Below are 22,158 nucleotides of genomic sequence, written 5' to 3'. Positions count from 1 at the left end.
CAAAAAGCTGCATGGAAGCAGGATTTTAACATCAAAATGTGCAGAACAGTGTTCCTGTTGGGCTACGGTACACAAAGTGCCACCAACACAAGAGCTGGAAACCCTGGCAGTGACATCTAATTCTTTCAATTTGAAGGAGGACAGGGTAAAAAAAAAAAATTGTGGTACATTAAAATGGGAAATTGCCACAAATATAGACAGTGAATGAAACATGTAAAAGTGGATGTTTCTGGTTGTTCTCTGCATTCCTAGCATGGCCATTTCATCTCACTACCGGCAAATATTAACTTTTAAAAATCCTTATAAAATATAACTCTGAAAGCTTGGTGCTTCTTAGACATTTATTTACCTGTAATTTTAACTATCTTTCTCTATGAATTTTAGTCTGCTTTCCTGTCTATTTTTTTTAAATCCCCATGGTCTGAAGCCAGAACGGTGATACACAGGCATTTTAGACCAATCCCGTCACCCAAAGGCTTTCGCCAAGGCACTCAGGTGCCACATCACTCCTCTCAGCCCCTCCATCTCCTAAGCAAAAGCTTCTGGAGTCATTTCTCATTCTGACCTGCCCTCTTTCACCAAATCCATTCTCTGCTTTTCCTCTCTCCAATTCAACAAATTCTCTCTCTCTTAAATCAGTCCCTCAATATCTTTTGCCCTACATTTTAACATGTTGTTTGTCTTGACTTTTAAAATAGCTTTATTCCAGGGTCCTTTGTATTCATCTCTCTCCACTCCTACCCCGGGTTCCCACTGCAATATGAATTATTCTTCTGGGAGTCACCATGGGGTTGTGTTGGAATCAAAACATCTGCGTTTGAGTCTTGAATGTATTACTGGAAGACTGCGCAGCCTCATCCCTCTTCTATTCTTTCCCTGATTACGCTTTATCTACATTACAGAGTCACTGTATTAATTAAGGTGACACAGATGAAAGTGTTTTGTAAACTACAAAGTTTTATATAAATATAAATAGAAGGTGACATTTTTATCCCGCAGTCAATTAACTTTCCTGGCAGTGTTGATTCCCAGCAATTAGAACACTCAATTAAGCACTGTTCAAGTTCAATGTGGCACCTAAAATGGGAAAGACAAAGCTTGAAAATGTGTTAAATATAAATCTGCTTGTTAAATTGAAATGAAGTGAAAGAGGAGATTTGGACTTTTACTTCTGCCTATATGTTTGAAGGCAGCAAACTTGCACTTCTGGATAGTTACATATATTTCAGAACTGCTTAAGCTTCAACCACCATCAATAATAAGCATGTTATTTATATCAATCTTTGAAATTTAAAAAATTTATTGCAGGCATATGCTCTAAAATAAGCAAAGGGTTATGACTACTATCAAAAAAAGACATGATGAAAAAATAGTATTGTTTCCAAATATCATCTAAACACATATGCACATACTCTCCGCTATATCCAGTATTTAAAATAAACCTCCTGGAGGCAAGATAACAGTAATTTGGTTTCACTGTTGGCAGCAATATTGCTGGGATCAACTGGGTCACTTCTACTTCCCAAGGAAGCCAATTTTTAAGGCTTCAGGTTTGCTCTTCCAAAATTAGCTGGGTGAAAGAGTCACTGTGTGGTCTCCCAGGAAAGGCAGTGGAGCTGCATTTACATGAAAAGACTAAGAAAGTCTCTTTCAAGCCTAACCCACAGGGAGAGCCAAAATTCTAAGTCCTTTCCTAAAATTCAGCTGATTTCTTATTTTCCTCCCCTAATACTCGGTTGTTAATTTTTAAAAAGCCTTGATGAACTACAATCCTGACCGTTGGAGTATAATTTCATTTACATATTAATAATTAATATTTTTTTAAAAACATTTTATTTGTTGATTTATTATTATTATTATTATTATTATTATTATTTTGAGACAGAATCTTGCTCTGTCACCCAGTCTGGAGTGCAGTGGTGCTATCTTGGCTCACTGCAACCTCCACCTCCTAGGTTCAAGATATCCTCCCTCCTCAGCCACCCGAGTAGCTAGGATTACAGGTGTGTGCCACCATGCCTGGCTACTTTTTGTATTCTTAGTAGAGACTGGGTTTTGCTATGGTGGCCAGGCTGATCTTGAACTCCCGGCCTCAAGTGATCCTCCTGCCTCGGTCTCCCAAAGTGCTGAGATTAAAACATTTTAAAACGTAAATTTAAATGTTCAGAAGTCAATTTGTTTAAGACCCTTCTAAGTTCTGAGTAAAGGCTAAGATTGTGAATGGGGTATAATTGTTACTGTGTTTTGGAAGTAGTTCACCGCAGCCTTGCACTCCTGGCCTCAAGCCATTCTCCTGTCTCAGTCTCCGGAGTAGCTGGAACTACAGTTGCGTACCACATCACACCTAGGCCTCCCAAGTAGCTGGGATTACAGCAGTGTGCCTCTGCACTTGGCTGTTGAAGCAAAGGTAATTTGGGTTCTTGCATCTTGCAACCAATAGGGTCATAGTCAATACATGGATCTGTGCCAATCTAGGAAATCTAAAAAGAGATAAACTTACATTTCAAACAATCCTTGTTTGAATTTTTGTCAGACTTTATCTTCAGATATTTGGTGAAAGGTTCTAATGTGAGCCTGACTGGGGGCTGGGGCAGCCTGTCCATACGAAGTCAAAACCTGCGATGTGGTGCATGAAGTCCCGTGAGGGTCCCACCCACGCTGTGGTGTTGAGCATCATCTGTTCACTGATGTCCCCAGGTCTGCAGCCTGGATTCCTGAACTCTACTCTCCCATATCTAATTTCCTACTGAGAGCATCCACTTACTTGTTTAGTGTGTATTTCAATCTCAACACATCGATAACTAGACTCCTCATCGCCTTCCTTAAACCGGTCCACTGCATCTTCTGCTCACTCAGTAGAAAGCAATGCCATTCTTCCTGACACTCAGGTCAGAAGCCTGACCTGATCCTTGATGTCTTTATGTTCCTCACACCTGTATCCAACCACTAGGAAAACCGATTGAATAGACCTTCAAAACAGATCCAGAGTCTGTCTTCTACCCATCACCTCCTCTACTCTCCCCCACCACCATCTCTCACTTGGATTCACTTTCCAACAGGCCATTCTACTTGCTCCCTTTCCCTGCATAGACCATTCTCAGCACAGGAATAAGATGCATCCTTATTCTTTTTTTTTTAGAGATGGGGTCTCACTATGTTGCCCAGGCTGGAGTGCAGTGGCTGTTCACAGGTGCAAATACAGTGCACCACAACCTCAAACTACTGGACTTGAAGTATTCTCCTGTCTCAGCCTCTGGAGTAGCTGGGACTACAGGCTCGTCCTACCATACCTGGCTAAAAGCATCCTTTTAAAACCTTAGTCTGGCCATGTGACTTTTCTTTTTAAAGTCATACAACAAAGCCCCCATCTCACTCAGCAGAAAACCCCATGTCCTGAAAACCGAAGTCCTGATCTAGTAAGTCCCCCATGAAAAGGTTCTGCTCCTTCTGACTCAGGACCTCTTAATGTTTTCTTGTTCACTTGGCTCCTGCCACACCAGCCTTTCTGTTATTCCTCAAGCTTGCCGGGCAAACTCTAAACATCGTGGTTCTATCTCTTCCCTTTACCTATGAACTGTCTCAAACCCCTCCACATCTTTGCTCAAAGTCTCACTTTTTCAAGGCAGCTTTTCCTGACTATTCTGATAAATTTTGCAAGCCTCAAATCCCAACAACTTCCGTTTCTTTCCAAGCAATAAAATACCACACAAAATAATATTTTCCTTCCTTTGTTTGCAAGTACTTGCAAAGGAGCTGACAAGTTTTATACTATATGATATGTGTTTAGAAGAAAAGAAGCTGCTGAAGACAAAATTATTCAATAGAATTACTTCCTAAAATCACAAATATATTGTTTCTAAGAGACGACAAATTATTCTTTTGGCCATAAGCTAGTTTGAATTGGTTTCTGTCACTTCAAAAGGATCAAGATGAATACACTGATTTATAATGATCTGGCAAATTTAAAGAGCAAAAGTTAATGATTCAAAGAGCTTTTGTTTAAATTTATGTCTCCTAAAAATTACATTAAAATATTATACCTATTTATTCAATGGACATACTTCTGGAAATTTTTCTTGAAAAAAATGATCTTAAAATCAGACAAAGGCCAATGCATAAAGAAGTTCATTTAATTTGTAATGGTCAAACATTAGAAATAAACTCAAATTTTAGCACTGTATTAGATGTTTTCAAAATGTAGCTCACAGACCTGTAGGGATCCCTGAGACCATTTTAGGTGATTTCTAAGAAGAAAATCTTTTTCATGACAATGCTGAGGTGCTGTTTGCCTTTCTCATGGTGTCGATATTTGCACCGTTGGAGCAAAAGCCATGGTGGGTGGGACTGCTGAGCCTTACCATGAATCCCAGCAGTGACACTAACAGGATGACTGTTCATTGTACTGTTTACCAATGCATAGTCTGAGTTGGATTTTTAAAAATGCCAGATTCATTTACAGACACTTAATGAAGCAAGAAAAAGAACAGTTTTATTACATTTTTACCCTAAAGCTCATGTTATTTTTAATGTTGTATGTCCTGTGTAATAAATGGGAAGAAGGCAGTGTGTCCTCTGCCTCCTGAGCAGCATGGGGCTGTCTTCTTCATGTCAGAGTATGTCTGACGTGAATGTCATACTTCATGTCAGAGTATGTCTGTGCTTGCTTAAATTGCAAATTTGAGCAGCTGCTTTTTTTTTTTTTCATGGAATTCCATTTCTTTCTTAAAAGAATGGCTACCTAAAATCAATGGTTATGCAGTCTTTTCTATTTGTCAAACAATTTCTTACAGAGAAATGAGCCTATCACTCCTACGATTACAATTGATGGTGTTTATTATAAATAATAAAATTGAGTCTTTCAAGAAAGAATAGAATTTTAGAAAACTTGTGTCCATCAGCATGAACTTGACAGTTTACTTGAAGACTTTCTGATGAGATCATGGTAATGTTCGTAGTTGTGATATTTTGATATTGTATAACAAATTGTATCAACATTGGGAAGATCTGCATAACACGGTGAACCAATCACTTCCAAATGATCAACTTTTTATATTATAAAATCATGTGTGGGTAAAACGTTCCTTCCAAGGGTATGACAGACCAGTGAATTTTAAGATGGCAGAGTACAGCAAATGTGTTGATATGGCATCTGACTATGGCAATGAACCATTAAGATACTGCCATGTTTTAATTCTCTGCATGGTAGGGAGCACCATTAGGTGTTTTCTGGTTTATTCACTTGCTTTATTTGTTTATTGTTTCTCTCTCCTGACTGAGAAGAGAGTCAATGAGGGGAAGGACTTGGCAGACCTTTTTCATTATTGCATTCCTCCGTGTCTAGAGTAGTGCCTGGCATGAAGCAGATGTTCTGTAAATGAGGATTAAAGAATAAACACAACCACAAAACGAATCTTTATGCAGCTATTACCAGCCTGGTTTACCAAGAATATCTAGTGATTTGAGGAAATTCTCAAGATACATGGTTATTATATGTGCGGTCATATCTAATATACAGTACACAATACATATTCTACAATATATAATGTGTGTAATATATATATGCCCCATAATAATAATATACATATATTATTATTTTCGGGTGTGTGTGTGTGTGTGTGTTTGTAGGTGTTCTCAATAAAGTAAAACTCACAGGGTCGGTAGGAAAAGAAGGTTGGGGAAGACCACAGGAAACCCATGCAACTTTGTAACAAGGGCAACTAAAAGCCAATTATTGGTACTTGGGGAGATACATTGGACATCTCAGAAAGGCAGCTCAGCGCGGCTAGAAGCAACACCCACAGGTTTTAGAAACAGTTTTATAACATATTAGTTCTATTCCTAGGACCTACCTCAGGTAGATTATTTACATAATTAAAACAATTTTATTTCATATTCAGCTCAGGAAACTGACTTGGAGAATAGAAGAAACGAGCCTATCTAAGGTTCTGCCACTACAAAGCTGTGTATCCTTGGATGAGTCTGATCACCTTATTGTTTTTTCTGGTAAGGAAATTGTAGTTGAAATGCAGGATCTCTAAAGATCATCCTGACAGGTAGATTCCACGACAGTCCATGCCATGATGCAAATAATTTAATGAGAAAAACGCTCTGTGGAATCCTTTAAACATATAATTTCTATGTTGTTGCTTTGACCTGCTCATCTACAGAAGATAAGACATTTGTTTGAAATCCTCATCCAGTACAGAAAATCCCTTCCAGTTACATTCTAAGAGACCTTGCTTTTAGGAGGTTTGAGGAAAAGAAAGTTATCTATTTAAAAATTATCTGAAAGACGACTAGATAACCAAGCCAATGATGTGCTTCTTCTTTTTTTTTTTTTTTTTCCTGTTGTAATGTTAACACCACATGCCCTCTGGAAAACCCAGCCAAAATTCCACCTGGAGAGAAAATTAGATCAACTAAAGGTCCTGTGAAGATTCAGTCAGTAGTAAAGAGGATATCTCATGTTCTCTGTCATTCTTCACCCTGTACAATTATCCTGCTCTAAATAAGCAGATCTTAGATTACCTGACTTCAAATCATTGGTCTGGGAAGTAGTCGGGCTTTGGAATGAGATGTGTGGGAACCGGAAGAACAGGGCTTACCTTTCACGGTCACGTGGACGCTCTGGCTGGTGGAGAGTTGTGGTTGAACCAACACGTTGCACGTGTACTCCCCCTCGTCCACTTCCTTTTGCACATCCGAAAGTTTAAGAGTTCCATTGTTTTCAAATGCCACTTGGCGGTGGTTGAAAGGAAGCAGGTTAGAGTTCTTGTACCATTTAATGGAGTAATACGGGTAGCCAATCACACGACAGTGAATATATGTGTCCCGTCCCGCTATTGCTGTGATGTTTTTCATTGGTCGAATGCTTGCAGGCCCTGGAGAGACACAAAGAAACTCTTGAAAATAATTTAAGGGTACATCTCATGTGGGGAGATGGGGACGCTTTTCCTTGAGTTAAAAATGTAGATTCTATTCATGTAAGCACATCTTTTTCGGTTAAACAAATATTTTTGCATGTGGCATTTTCTACAAAGAAGGTTTTTCTTTCCTTTTCTTAAATTCAAATGAATTAAGTGTTAAATACTTTATCTGCTACTTCTATGAAAATGTTTTGAATTAAAAATTACAAGATAAAAGGCAATTTAATTAATAGAAAGCAACTAGTCTACACTGGACAATCATGCACTTTTGGTGAAAACACTGGCAGCCATTGATCAATTGTTTAACTCTCTCTGTAAAATCCAGGATGACGATGGAGGTTACGCCACGTTGCAGCATGAATGTAAGTTTAATACCATGTACATGAAGGTTTACCATGAATGTGGAAGAACCGAAGAGGAGGAGAAGGGAAAGGGCATGCAGAGCATAAACCAGGAAAGGAAACATCAGGTGAACGGATCTAGAGTAAAAAAGAACAAGCTGACTACAGAAACCAAAATGCCATTTCCAACATTAACCCAGTCAGTGCCATTCCTGAGTAGGAAGGAGAGGGCAGGAAATGGAAAGCAACAGTTAATCCGCTCTGGCATTCCAAGACCCAGCTCGGTGCATGCAGAAATCTTCTTCTCCACTACAATGAGTTATGTGTGTTTTTTTGAGGAGCTGATTTGACAAGCACCTCTTACGTTTATTCGAGCCTGGTACAGGACGACTCCCGCCGAGTTGTTGGCAGTGCAGCGGTAGACTCCCCCGTCCCGGACCTGGGAGCTGGAGATGTTCAGGTAGCTGACCACGTTCCCCTCCGACGTGATCATCTGGCTGATGCGGTGACTGCCACCCTTGAGAATGGGGTCGTCGTCCAGCGTCCACGTGATCGTGGGCAAAGGTGTTCCCTTCACGTTGCACATAAGGGAAACCGGCTCTGCCGGACTCACCACCTTTTCACTAAAGGCAGAAATAATTTTGGGAGTTCCATCTGCAGGAAAACAAATTATGGAAGAAAGTGGCACATACAAATAATTAAAGAACTTCCAAGTACATTTCTTTAATGTCTAGGAGGTAGATGTCGTAGTTGTTCAACATTACCAAAAAGGTCTGGTTTTATTGATAAGGCAAAACGTTAATCAGAACAAGAGTTCACTATTTTCAAAACAGGTAAGCACAGCATTAGCAAGCTTTCATAAACTGTTTCTGTATTTCCTGACTGACTTAAGAGGAATGGTAATACAACTTAGATGTTCGGGTTAAACAATCACAGCTCCCAAGAAGTCCCTAGTTTAAAACTGGTGTTTCCTCACACAAAGTTATAAATAGAGGGAAAATTCACATCCGCTCACCCCCACAGTCACTTTATCTGTTAGGCTGATGCAAGAGTGATTGCAAAAAGTAATGGCCAAAACAGCAAATACTTTTGCACCAACCTAATACTTCCTCAAGTTATTTGGGGTTTTCTCACTAGGGAATTGTTTACAGGAATAAAGGAGACTACTGAGAGATTGATGATCTCATCTTCATCATTTTCTCATAAGAATTCCTCTTTTACAGCTTTAATTACAAATGGTAACTGCATGCAAACTTCCATGAAGTGTCTGAGGATGGGCAGAAGCTAAATAAAGTTTGCATTAAATGCCGTGTATTAAAAACCTCTAAAGATCCCTTAAGTAGGGTGGGTACTTAAGCATGTTTTAAATATCTCTAAAAGTAACTTAAGTAGGCCGGTCATATAATTTAACATCCAACGTGGGACACTTTTGAGGCTGAAACAGAAATGACTGCTAATTATGCCAAGAGAACAGGCACGACCCAGAACTGTTGCAGGCAAACTAGGATCTTAATCTTAGAGAAGTTTCCACAGAAATGTTCAGTATGTTTACATAGATCAAATTTTCATATTCCATTATTTTTCTATCATCCATATGGGTTTTTTCTCTTATTATAGTTACAAATGCATGTTTCTTTTATATATGTTTTTCCATTTATAAAAAGCAATACATGCATATTAAAGGAAATGTATGAAAATCAGAAGAAAAGTTACCAATAGGTCAGCCAGCCTCAGGCATACAAATCAACACTGTGACACATTTTTTCTAGGCATAAGTGGGTCATTTTGACATAATTGTAATCACATGCCACAGGATTTCTGAGTCTGGTAAGAGACCTTGCTGGAGGGGACATTTTTTATTTTTTAAAATAATTTTTGTGTTCAATTAAAGGGTTGTCCCATAATGAAAGATAAGAATGACTAGATTTTTTTTTTTAGTTTTTAATTTTTATTATAAAAAATATATCTCCATTTCTGAATATCTTTCTTCTTGAAAATTGGAAAGTATTATCAACAAAAACAAAGGAGGCAAGCAAAATTTAGGATAGCTTGCAATTCCATCAGGGAAAGGCAACAGTGAATGGTTAATAGGTCCAAACATCCTTGAGGAAAGTGCCACTCATTCCCCCAAAACCTTGCGGCCTAGTTCTTGGCCGGGGAGGCCAGTTATGTAGGGCCTTCATGATGGTGGGGCTGTGCTGCAGCTCTTCCCTCCACCCCTCTACCATCTATTCCTTCCCAAATTCCTGAATCTCACTTATTCATTCCAGCTCATGTTTCAGGTGGCTGGAGAAGGCCCTGGAGTTTGTTTTCTCCAAGATATGCTCATAAGTAGCATATTGCAGTGTCCTTGGGTTGTAAGCATTTTGTCTCTTACTGTCAGAGATGAAAAAGAAAACTTTAAAATATTAACATGCAAAATCGATGCTTTTGTGTTTAACACACTGCAGACGTTGCCTCATCACGTCCTGTGTTTAATTTTATGGAGAAGTTAGATGTCATCATGATTGCTATTCATTGTCCGTGATCAGTCGTTAATGTTTAGGAGTACTGGAGTTATTTCACGTGTCCTTCATAATTCCGTGGTTTTTGTAAAGTGTGTTTAGCTGTAGATTTCTTTTCACTCGTTTTTACATTAAGCTCTGAAAACTCATGGGTTTAGCAAAGTGTTCTTCGGTTATACTTCTCTTTTTGTAGGTAAATTTTACATACAGTGAAATATACAGATCTTAAGTGTACAGCTTAGTTTTGCTAAATATACACACCAGAATAACCACCAAAATGATCAAGACATAAAACATTTCCATCACCAAAATTCCCTAAGGGCTCCTTTCAATAAACCCCCATCCAACATAGATCACTGCTATGATTCCTCTTAGGATGTGCTGGTTTTGCCTGTGCTTGAGCTTAGAAGAAACATAATAATAGAGTACGCATGCTTTATACGTGCATATATTTCATCACAACCAGAGTACACTTAGAATATAATTAGAAGATGTGACTTTGGAACAGTACTATTATCTAACACACTGTCCACAGCAAAATTCTGTCTGTTGACCACTAATATCTTTCATCACTGTTTTTTTCCAGTGGAGTCTGTGTCACCCATTATTTATGTTTCATGTCATTTCAGTCTCTTTTCATCTGGAATATTCTTCAGCCTCTTTTGTGTTTCTTGACTTTTATATTTTTGAAGAGTAATTTTGTAGTCAGTTGCTGAAATTGGGTTTGTCTCATATTTCCTCATGACTAAATGCAGGTTGTATATTTTTCCCAGAAATACCATGGAAGGTACGTGTTTTATGTGCCTATTGGCCAGCCGTGTGTTTCCTTTAGTGAGTATCTGCTCAAATCTTTGGCCATTGTTCTATTAGACTGTTTGCCTTTTTGTTCTTGATTTGTTGTGGAATACAACAAATTTAAATCTTTATGTATTTGAAATACAAGGAAATATATATATAGAGAGTATCTATGTCAGATATCTTATAATGATCTGATACATTTGTCAGATATCCTATAGAGATTATATATATCTGTCAACATATATATAGCACATATATTTGTGTGTGTATAAAATATTTTATCCCAGTCTGTGGTTGCCTTTATCTTTTCTTAATAATGTACTTGTGTTGACATTTAATGCTTTCTGTGTCCTAAGAAATTGTTACCTATTTGCAAATCATGAAGAATTATTCTATGTTTTCTTTTGGAGACTGTATTGCTTTATACTTTATATTCAATTCTATATGGATAGCAACTTAATTCTGTGTGGATATGAAGTGTGATGTAGGGATTAATACTCATTCTTTGCCATACATTTATTGAGTTGTTTCTGTGTTAATTTGTTGAAAAGGTACATATGTATGTGTGTGTATGTTTTTTGTTTTTTTTTGTTTTTTGTTTTTGTTTTTTTGGAGACAGTGTCTTCCTCTGTTGTCCTTGGTGTGGCACAATCTTCTAAGTAGCTGGGACTGCAGGTGCACACCACTACACCTATTTTCTTTCTTTCTTTTTTTTTTATAGAGATGAACTTTTGCCATGTTTCCCAGGCCAGCCTCAAACTCCTGGGCTAATGGGATCTCCCTGCCTCAGCCTCCCAAAATACTAGGATTACAGGCACAAGCCACCATGCCCTGGTTTTGCTTGAAATCACATTTATCATTTTATAGAGATTGTTAACTTAAGAATGTTTAGTTTTCTAATCCTTGAATATGGTATATCTTTTCAATTATTTAGGTTATTTCAATTTTATATTGGCAGAGTTTTGTATTTTTGTATGTTGAAATCTTTCATATTTGTTTTAAATATATTCCTATGTTTTATGTTATTGTAAATGAAAGTTTCAAAATACTAGTTTCCAATTGTTTGTTCTCAGTATACAGAAATAAAATTGCATTTTGTATATCATTCTTATATCCAATGACTTTTTAAACTCACTTTTAGAAATTGCTTTATTGTTTCCTTGTCATATTCTTTGTAAACAACAATGCCTGTAATTAAGACAGCTGCAAATTTTCCCTTTCCAAACTCCATGTATTTTATTTCTACTCAAGTTTAACTAGGGTTGCTAGTATAATGTTGAATAGAAATGGTGGATGTGGGCATCCTTGCCTTGGTCTCAATCTTAAATGAAAAACATTTAGTGTTTAACCAGTAAGTATGATTTTAGCTGTAGATTGTTCACAGATGCCACTTATCTGGTCAAGGATGCTCTCCAGAGTCTCCAGTTTGCTGGAGATTCTTTATGCTGAATGGATTCAAGTTTCATCAAATGATTTTTTCTGTCTATATTGAGATAATCAATTGGATTTGCTCCCTTACTCTATTAATATAGTCACTTACACAGATTAGATTTTTAATGTTCTTCCAGTCTTGCATTTACAAGATAAGTTCCATTTACACACACACACCCCTATATGTATATCTATGTGGGTGTATATGTTTTAAATTACGTCTACTAAAAGTTAAGATTGCAGTACTTTATGTGAAATGTAAGACCCTTGCAACAAATAATTCTTCCCTTTTTGTTATTACATCTATTTATTATATTAATTCTATAATAAAGTGTTGGTATTGTATTGTATTGTATTGTATTGTACTTTTAGAGATGGAGTCTCACTCTGTCGCCCAGGCTGGAGTGCAGTAGCAGGATCTCGGCTCACTGCAACCTCCACCTCCTGGGTTCAAGCTATTCTCCTGCTTCTGCCTGTAGTTGGGATTATAGGCACGTGCCACCACACCTGGCTAGTTTTTGTATTTTTAATAGAGACGGGATTTTGCCATGTTGGCCAGGCTGGTCTCAAACTCCTGACCTCAAGTGAGCCGCCTATCTCTGCTTCCTAAAATGCTGGGATTACAGGTGTGAACCACAGCACATGGCCAAGTGTGGTAATTTTATTAATGTTATAATCATCAATTGTTTAAAGAAATTAAAAAATAAAACACAATTTTGCTAAATATTTATGAATATGTTTACCATTTCTCATGGTATTTGTTCCTATAGATATGTTTCCATTTTATGTTCCGTTTCTGTTCCATGTTATCTATATCCTATAGATGTAAGTGTCCATTCTCTATATCCGGCATGACTTCATTTATCATTTCCTAATGTGCAGGGCTGCTGACATCATATTCTTTCACCTTTTTATTACTGAAAATATCTTTATTTTGCCTTCATTTTTAAAGCTGGTTGTTGTTGGTTTTTTTGCTATAGAAGTCTACGTTGGCAGGGCTTGTGTCTTTGTTTTTCATTTTCTCTTCAATATTTTAAAAATGTTGCTCCGTTGTCTCCTGTCCTCCAAAATATCTGATGAATCATCCACCATTTGTTCTTGATGTCCCCTTTATGTAATATTTTTCCTCCCTCAGATTTTTAAGTTTTTCTCTTTATCTTTGGTTTTTAGCAGCTTAACTCTGATGTACTGACATAGAATTTTCTTTGTGTTTATTTTTGGAGTGTGCTGAGTTTCTTAGATCTGCAACCTTACTTTTATGCCAAAGTTGATAAAACTAAGGTCATTATCTCTTTGAATACTTTTTTCTTCCGCATTCCCTCTCTCCTATTTTTCTGGGCCTCTAATCATATGTGTCTGTCAGGTTATCTGATGATGTCCTACTTGTCACTGAAGCTCTAATCATTTTCTTTGTAGTCTTCTTTCTCCCCATGCTTCAGATTGGATAATTTTCTAAGATTTATCTTCGAGTTCACTGATACTTTCTTCTTCCTTCTCTAATCTTGTATTAAAGCAAATATGGTGATTTTTTTCATTTCTATGGATTCTTTTCTACAGTTTCAGTTTCTCTGTTAGTCTTTCCCATACGTTCACTCTTTCAGTCCATATTTTCCTGTAAGTTACTGAACATATTTTAAATAGCAGCTGTAAAGTCCTTGTCTGCCAGTTCTAACGTCTGGGTCCTCTCATGATTTGTTTCTACTGCTTGCTTTGTCTTGTGTCCTTCGGTTGCAGAGTTCTGTGTTTTGTATGTCTAATTATTTTTTTTATTGCACACTTGCATTCTCCCCCCGATTTTTGGAGTTCAGCTGTGTCCTCAGTGGAAGAGGATACTCTCCAATTTGCTTTTGGTGTCTCTCAAGTGTCTATATATACTTTTGCTTTTCCCAAAGTTTCTTGTGTTTTATCATCTTGGGACTTAGTCTGATATATGCTATTTTACCATTCCCAGAACTGGAAACCTTTATTATTCTTTTTAAAAAATCATTCCATTTTCAAGGTATTATGGTTTTATCCTGAACCTATAGTTATTAAATTCCACTTTATAGCCTCATAGGAAATATTCCCAGATTCTCCATTGTATCTATGGTCAGTCCTAGTTCACAGTATTACAAATTTTTATAGTTTTACTTTAATCCATCGCTATTTCAGTGAGAATAATTGGAGTATTTTTGTTTTCCACAGGAAATTAGCCAGACATTCTTTTAAAGCAGGTACTAGATATGTATTTGTAATTCCATTTCTGCGTTCTTTTGCTACATTAGCACTGTCATCTCTCAGAAGAGAAAAAAAAATAAAGTGAAGCTTCTTGTCCTGAATGGAAGCTGACATGCGACAAATAAATCTGCGAGTGTGCTGGCGGTGCTCCTCGGCCCCCTTTTTAGTTCAAGTGACAGGCTCTTTTGGAGATGAAAGCAGACATTATTTTCCCAGGGAGACCTGAGTGTCTTTGAAATCTTTCTTGCTGTCACTCTGATAACCTGAACTCTTCTGACATCATTATGGATTATCAATATGGTCTTTAGGTTTTCTTAGTTGCACGAAATGGTTGCCGAGGTAACTGGGCCTAGACAGGTAATCTCTCCTTTTTCTACAAAGAATCTAAAAATAGTGACTATGTGAGGACTAGAGTGCATCATCATTAGCAAACTGGTTCTGCACAAATTGATTACTTTCTTCACTTAATTATTATACGGAACACAGTGTCAGGCATTTAATATGAATACCATGCTTTCAGCTAATTTCACCTCTGCTTTAAAAATCTCACTGTCTGCAATGAAACGACTGAATCAAAATAGGAATCTCATTGCTAAACCTGCTACTTCTTAAAAAATTAGCTAAGGTTTAAAAAAGAATAACAGAAATATGGTCTTATAATCAAGATATATTTAAACTTATTTTCATATATCAATGTGTTTTATTCATTCTCCCTTTAGGCTATATCAAAATCATTTTATTATTTTAATCAATTGATATCAGATGAATTTTAAATTATATAGAAGGACATAATTTCCAACGAGACACACAAATACATAGATAGAAGCTAGTTCAATCATGTAGTGATAAACATATGTTGCCTGTGATAGCTTCTTTCTCTGGCTGACTGATCAGCTTGAAGATTTAGTATGCAGTAACCAGTTAAAAAAAAAAAAAAGCAAACTGTACCACATACCTAAAACCTGTTATTATACCACAAAATAATTCCTCACAAATTTCATTTACTTAAATCTGTGAACATTTGGATGGATCTAGGGACAACTGCAGCAAACAGATGCCATTTTTTCACTCCACCAACCGCTGCATTGACATCTCGCTCTGCATTTTGAATCTGAAGTTGTACTTCTCCACTGGAGGCTATTGCCCACACCCCACCCAGCGAACACCTGGCAATGTCTGGAGACATTTTTGGTTGTAACAACTTGGAGGAAGGTGCTCCTAGCATACATCTAGTGGAAAAGGGCCAAAGACGCTGCTAAAGATCCCACAACACATAAAAAAGTTTCCCAAGATGCCTGTTATCCCAGCACTTTGGGAGGCTGAGGCAGGGGTATCACCTGATCAGAAATTCGGGACCAGCCTGACCAACATGGAGAAGCCCCATCTCTACTAAAAATACAAACTTAGCCAGGTGTGGTGACTCATGCCTGTAATCCCAGCTACTTGGGAGGCTGAGGCAGGAGAATGGGTTGAACTGAGGAGCTGGAGGTTGCGATGAGCTGAGATTGCGCCATTGCACTCCAGCCTGGGCAACAAGAGTGAAACTCCATCTCAAGAAAAAAAAAACAAGAAAAAAGTTCCCCAAGCAAGGTATTCTTGAAAGACCCTGGTCTAGAGATGAATGATCAACAAAAACTGTGGTTAATTGTGGTTTCTTCTAAGATTTCATTCTTGGCAAATAACTTACAACTAACGAGTGGGTAACATTTATGTTACTTTACATTACTTCTAATATGAAACAATTTCATTCTCATCAGAACTTTCTCTCCCATTTGCCTGATTTAGCTTGAAAAATTAGGGTAGAGTAGTAGCTGGTGAGACAGACAGAGAGCCCAGAACTGAGTGATCAGCACTGCTTTGCCCTGTCTTCTTCTTTTCTGAGGGCTCTGGGTTTGGGTTCTTTTTCAGCCATACCCTGTAACGAGGCCCACTGACCTTCAAGGACCACCTGCACATAGTCTTGAGCGGACAGCTTGTCCTTGCGCACAAAGCACTGGTATGCGCCCCCGTCACTTTTGACCATGTGATCCATAATAAGGTTTTCGTGGTTGATCCCTGTGATCCTCACATTTTTTCCAGGGTTGAGGATTTCACCATTGCGGTACCAGGAGAGTTCCTGGTCCTCAGTTCCTGTCACGGTGCAGGACAAGGAAACTTGGCTACCCACGCTGCTTTTAACCTTCCTGGGACTGATGGTGGCTTTCAGTGGCTCTGGAGGTTTTAGTAAGAGAGAGAGAAAAAAAGGTAAAAACATCACTAGATAGCATTTGGACAACAGGCTGGACTTTCAACAAAGCAAGTGCATCACTGCAGTCATACTCCATACAGTTCCTACGCGCCATATTATTTCACAGAGGAACATTTTGTTTGGGAACATCCTCTTCGCTATTTTTTATTTCTGGCTTTATTTCTCTATGCAACAAATGGAATAATGTTGGTCAAACTGCCTTCTCACTGAGTCTATGTGAGGATGTTGATATAAATCCACTGACAGTAAGAAATGCAGGCCGGGCACAGTGACTCACACCTGTAATCCCAACACTTTGGGAGGTCAAGGCGGGCAGATCATGATATCAGGAAATCGAGACCATCCTGGCTAACATGGTGAAATCCCATCTCTACTAAAAATACAAAAAATTAGCCGGGCATGGTGGGGGGGCACCTGTAGTCCCAGGTACTTGGGAGGCTGAGGCAGGAGAATGGCATGAACCTGGGAGGTGGAGCTTGCAGTGAGCCAAGATCGTGCCACTGCACTCCAGCCTGGGTGACCAGAGTGAGACTCTGTCTTAAAAAAAAAAAAAAATGCAATGTGCTGGCTACCAATAGTGACATAAGTATTGAACATTGAACATATAAATCCTAATTTGCCTTGTCCCAAGGTGGCACTGGTGGGTTTACCCTGGGCCATTCTCACACACACGTATACTCACTCATATGCCATATGTGGTTTACCAAGGGCCAATAACACACAATTGTGGGGAAAAAACAAACAAACAAACCGACTAACAAATGGGTTGGTATTAGAATTTGTGACCATGAAACAGAGATTTTCTTTAAAATGAGGCTGAGTGATTTAGACAGGGATGAAACTTTCATCCTCACCTTCCCATGTTTTCAATTCAACAAACCCTAATCCAATGTAGAAGCATTCACTGAGCATCTGTCATGTGCCAAGGATGAGGTTAAACTCACAGGCAAGAAAAATGGAATAATACTTATGGTGCAACTAGCATGTGCTATAAAATTATTGACTATCTTTCATAGGTCATTGAAGTCACTCTTCTCCTAATCCTGTAATTTTTGTGTTATCTCCATTTTACAAAACAGAAAATGGTTATTCAGAGAGCTTAAGTAACTCAGCCAAATCTAATCAACAGGTAAATGGCAAAACAAAACGAAACAAAATTTTTAGTGAAAGACATATAGTTACAGATTTTTAAACGTCAGAAAGTGCCGAGCAGGAAAAATCTGATGAAAATCCTGTCTAGTCATATTACAAATTATAGAAAACCAAAAGTAAAGAGAAATTCTTTAAGGCAGATAGCAAAAATGGCAAATGACATATAGAGAAACAAAAATCTTAATGACCTCTGATTGCTTAACAGAAGCACATGGAGGACAGAAGACATATAAATACATCTTTTAAATTAACAAACATCTCTTGTAGATGGCAGATGGCTAAGATTTGCTTTTTAATCCATTCTGGTAATCTTCTCCTTTTGCTATTGTTATTATTTCACTTTAAGTTCTGGGATACATGTGCTGAACGTACAGGTTTGTTTACACCTTATACAAAAATTAACTGAAGGTGGATTAAAGATTTAAATGTAAAACCTAAAACCATAAAAATGCTAGAAAAAAACCTAGGCAATACCATTCAGGACATATGCATGGACAAAGACTTCATGACTACAACACCAAAAGCAACTGCAACAAAAGCCAAAATTGACAAATGGGATCTAATTAAACTAATACGCTTCTACTCAGCAAAAGAAACTATCATCAGAGTGAACAGGCAACCTACAGAATGGGAGAGAATTTTTGCAATCTATCCATCTGACTGAGGTCTAATATCCAGAATTCTCAAGGAACTTAAACAAATTTATAAGAAAACAACAACCCCATCAAAAAGTGGGTGAAAAAAGTTTTTTACTCCAGTTGTTCCTAACTTTTCATCTCACCACACTTTGTTTTCAAGGAGCTCAGTCTTCTAGGTTGGTAAGAAAAGGCAATAAATGGCTATAATAACCAACCAGAGTGATGCAAGGGCCATTAGAGAGATAGCACATGTGGAGAAGGGTGGTTGGGAAGAGCAGGAAATCCAGATATCAAGGATGGATAGAACTGAGACCAGTCAGAATGGAAAGAAGGAATCACAGAGATTGGGAACCACATGAATTAAGTCAGGGAGCAGGGGCATGTCTTAGAGTTTCTGATTCATTTTGGATGCAACAGAGAATCCCTAAGATTTTGGAATTAAACAAAGATAACTAAAGAAGGCATTCAAAAATGCTTAGCAAATAAGTCTTTTTTTTTTCCCCCCCGGAAACGGGGCCTTGCTCTGTCACCTAGGTTGGAGTGCAGTGGCACAATCATAGCTCACTGTAGCCTGAAACTCCTCCTCCTTTGTGCCTCAGCCTCCTGGGTAGCTGGGACTACAGGCACAAGCCATTGCACCCAGCTCAAACATACTTTTAATGGAATCACTAAGTCAAAGGTCTTTTGACAAATGAGGGTGAGGAAAACCGGTCAGTGAAGACATTACACATGTCTAGTGTAGGTACAATTAAGATCCAATCTAAGGCAGGACAGAAGTTGAGAACAGAGCTGAGTAACTGTGAGATTCAGTTTGTATCACTTGGCAGGACTCGGCAGGACATGGCAGGACTTGGCAGGATGTAGAAAGGAAAGGCTTAAAGAGCACCCAAGATTTCATGTTTGCATCTGATGGATGACAGGGAGGAAGATGTTGGTAATAATAACAAGAGCCACTTGGAAGGAAGAGGTGGTGGAGAGTTTAGTTTGGTATCCGACACTGTTGTTTTGAAGTGCCAGCGAAATTTCTGAAAGAAAGCTGGTTGACACACTTGTCTGACACTCATGAAGGAAGCCAAGGCTACAAGTACAGATTCAGAGCTTATTTTCAGAGGCAAGGAATTTGAAGCTCTACAAATGAAACAGAGCCTAAGGAAAAGGGAAGAGCTTGACAAGAAGACAGTTCTGAATTTGGAGTCCAAGAGAATGCTTTCCAATAGAGAAGAGAGACGGGAACGAGGAAGCTGTTTTCTTCTGCAGCTAGAAGAAGCAGTCAGAAGGGAGGCAGAGAACATTCCAGAAGCATTGGAGAATCACCTAGATGTGGAAGAAGAGAACAATGATAAAAATAAGCACATTAATAATAAAGGCTTTTAAAATACATGTAGTGATAAACGCCTTTAGAGAGAGAGCAGTAACATACTCTGAGTTGAGGAGACAGGAGGAGAATGGGGAACAATACATCTTTGCAGATGGAGGCTAAGAGAGATGGGAAGTGTTAGATAACGGAGTATTAGGAAATAATCTTTTATGTGGAGGAAGCAACATTAGTAATATGACTTGCAATAAGGAAAGGAATGGTTTGTGCAGGAATTAGGAAGAAGTTAGATTTAGCAGGAATAGGTTTTTATTATTCCATTTATGCCTGAGGTTGCAATTTTTTTTTTTTTTTTTTTGGGGACGGAATCTTGCTCTGTTGCCCAGGCTGGAGTGCGGTGGTGAGATCTCGGCTCACTGCAAGCTCCGCCTCCCAGGTTCATGCCATTCTCCTGCCTCAGCCTCCCAAGTAGCTGGGATTACAGGCGCCCGCCACTACAGTCAGCCAAATTTTTGGTATTTTTAGTAGAGACGGGGTTTTACCATGTTAGCCAGGATGGTCTCGATCTCCTGACCTTGTGATCCACCTGCCTCAGCCTCCCAAAGTGCTGGGATTACAGGCGCGAGCCACCGCGCCCAGCCAAAAGTGGATTTTAATGCAAAACAAGGGGAAATACGACCAGACAGATTTGCTTGAGATGCCTTCAGTGCTATCCTAAGGTATCAACTTTATTCAGCAGAGAACAGGGAGCTAGGAGAGGTGTTTTAATGTAGAAGAGACTTTGAGCCTGTGGCTGGCTGTCCAATGCTGCATGTTTTATCCACATGATTCTTCAGCATAGAAGTGTAACTGTGGATTTTATCATCCATTTCTTTCTAATCCCAGACTAAATATGTTCAAATATTTTGCAGGACTCAGGCTAGACAGCCTGTTCCAGATAGTCATTTGGATATTTAATGTAAATATATTCTCTTAGGCTGGTATTATGCCAAGGGAGTCTACACACAGGTTGACATTGAGAGAAAGTTCCATAAACAGGGTTAGGGCTGGGCGGGGAGGTGGAGGGGGAAGTAAGAAAAACACTTCTATTTTCAGTGTGAGATTCCTGTGGTTAAATCTGTTCAATTTAGTTCATCAAGTAAAAATATATTTTCAAAAAAGGAGTATTATATTGGCAACTAAGACCTCCTCTCTGACCAAGGCTCTGCCTTCCTTTTCTGGCCATGTGATCTTGAGTAATTCACTTTAATTTGGTTTCTGCATGAGCAAAATTGAGGGTGTTTGAGTAGATTAGATTGTGACCCTGCAATCATATCCCTCCTTCCTCCAAATCTGCCTTCAGTATCCTTCTCAACACATTCCTCAAGGCAGCCAAGGCAATCAATAATCAATGGAAGATCAAATACATCCATCATATTTGGAGTAGATGATCTAAAATATCAGGCACGAGTCTAATATTTGGGTATGTTTGAGCCTCATACTTTGGCTAATAGCCTTATTTAGAAATTAAATGCAGAAATGGTCTGGAAACAGACAAAGGACAACTGCTTTGATTGGCTATCATCACTTGTGCTGAAAGAACAATCCTACCCTCTCACTCTGTTCATTTTTAGAGAGACTGGCTGTTGTGAATTCATCAGCTAGGAAGTGTTATCTTGAAATCGTGTCTTGGAAATGTAATAGTCTGTGGCCTAATGGAACTCACAGAGGTTTGGGAATCAGACAGTCTTCAAATCAAATCTGACACCCAAGACTCTCCAGTTGTGTAACCTTGGGGAATTCATCTGAGCATTAATTTTCACATCTGTAAAATGAGGTTTCTGTTGATCTCAGCTGGATTCTTTTGGGAGTTAATGGAAAGCTACAGAGAAAACATGGAGATTCGCTTATAACAGGAGCTCCATCGATGGAAGCCAACACCACCTTTGCAAGTTACCGTCCAACTTACGTTTCACGTACAGGCGGCCTATCACCTTAGCCGTTCCGTATCTGTTGGACACTTCACACACATAGCTGCCTGAGTCCGAGGGGCGAATGTTCTCAATGAGCAGCCCCGTCACGGTCTTCTGGAACCTCCCTGAAAGTTCCAGGGGCATGTTGTCCTTCAGCCAGCGGTAATCTGGCTCAGGGTGCCCAAGTGCTTTGCAAGGCAGCTCCACACGCTGCCCAGCCATGGCTTTGCGATGGTCAAATCCATCCAGTATGGATGGGGCCGAGTTCGCTGGGTCTGTAGAAGAAATAAAAACTCTTAGAGACAGTGAATGAGGAGTTGAAGTGGTCATTTAGAATTATAGGACTTCATGTATAATTTAAACTGGTGCATCATACCAACTATTGATACAGATCTGTAAGATTTTATAAGTGAACAGAAAAAGAAATGCCCTATTCATACAATTTATTTTCTGCTCAGAATTTGCAAAAGGTTGAACACTGGTCAGAGCTTCTGTTGGTCATTCCCCAGTAAATGAATAACAGATCCAGAATGAGCAGGCTTCAACAAGAGCTGTCAGCTCAGGCTAAGAATCAGATTGTCTTTTCATAACCGGGAATGTCAGAATTCTCTTAAAAGATGCTTAATGGGTATAAAT

The 22,158-nt window shown here is 38.6% G+C and overlaps 1 protein-coding gene across 7 annotated transcripts in view; it reads right to left on the bottom strand.

Moving 5' to 3' along the window:
* Positions 1-22,158, bottom strand: part of DSCAM (DS cell adhesion molecule) — an 855,708-nt gene that overhangs the window by 304,598 nt on the left and 528,952 nt on the right. For 6 of the 7 annotated variants that reach the window (XM_065541361.2, XM_065541362.2, XM_074033985.1 and 3 more), the window contains exons 5-8: positions 21,519-21,797; positions 16,153-16,428; positions 7,625-7,921; positions 6,606-6,881 (exon numbers count right to left, since the gene is read on the bottom strand). In XM_065541361.2, the coding sequence (XP_065397433.1) occupies positions 6,606-6,881; positions 7,625-7,921; positions 16,153-16,428; positions 21,519-21,797 (1,128 nt within the window). Of the gene's footprint in view, positions 1-6,605; positions 6,882-7,624; positions 7,922-16,152; positions 16,429-21,518; positions 21,798-22,158 lie in introns of those variants that run through there. The other variant, XM_074033986.1, reaches the window with a different exon arrangement.

Source organism: Macaca fascicularis, chromosome 3 (genome assembly GCF_037993035.2).
Source record: "Macaca fascicularis isolate 582-1 chromosome 3, T2T-MFA8v1.1".
In the NCBI taxonomy this organism is placed as follows: domain Eukaryota; kingdom Metazoa; phylum Chordata; class Mammalia; order Primates; family Cercopithecidae; genus Macaca; species Macaca fascicularis.
The sequence above is the reverse complement of the archived record's forward strand: the minus strand, read 5'-3'. Positions and strand labels throughout refer to the sequence as shown.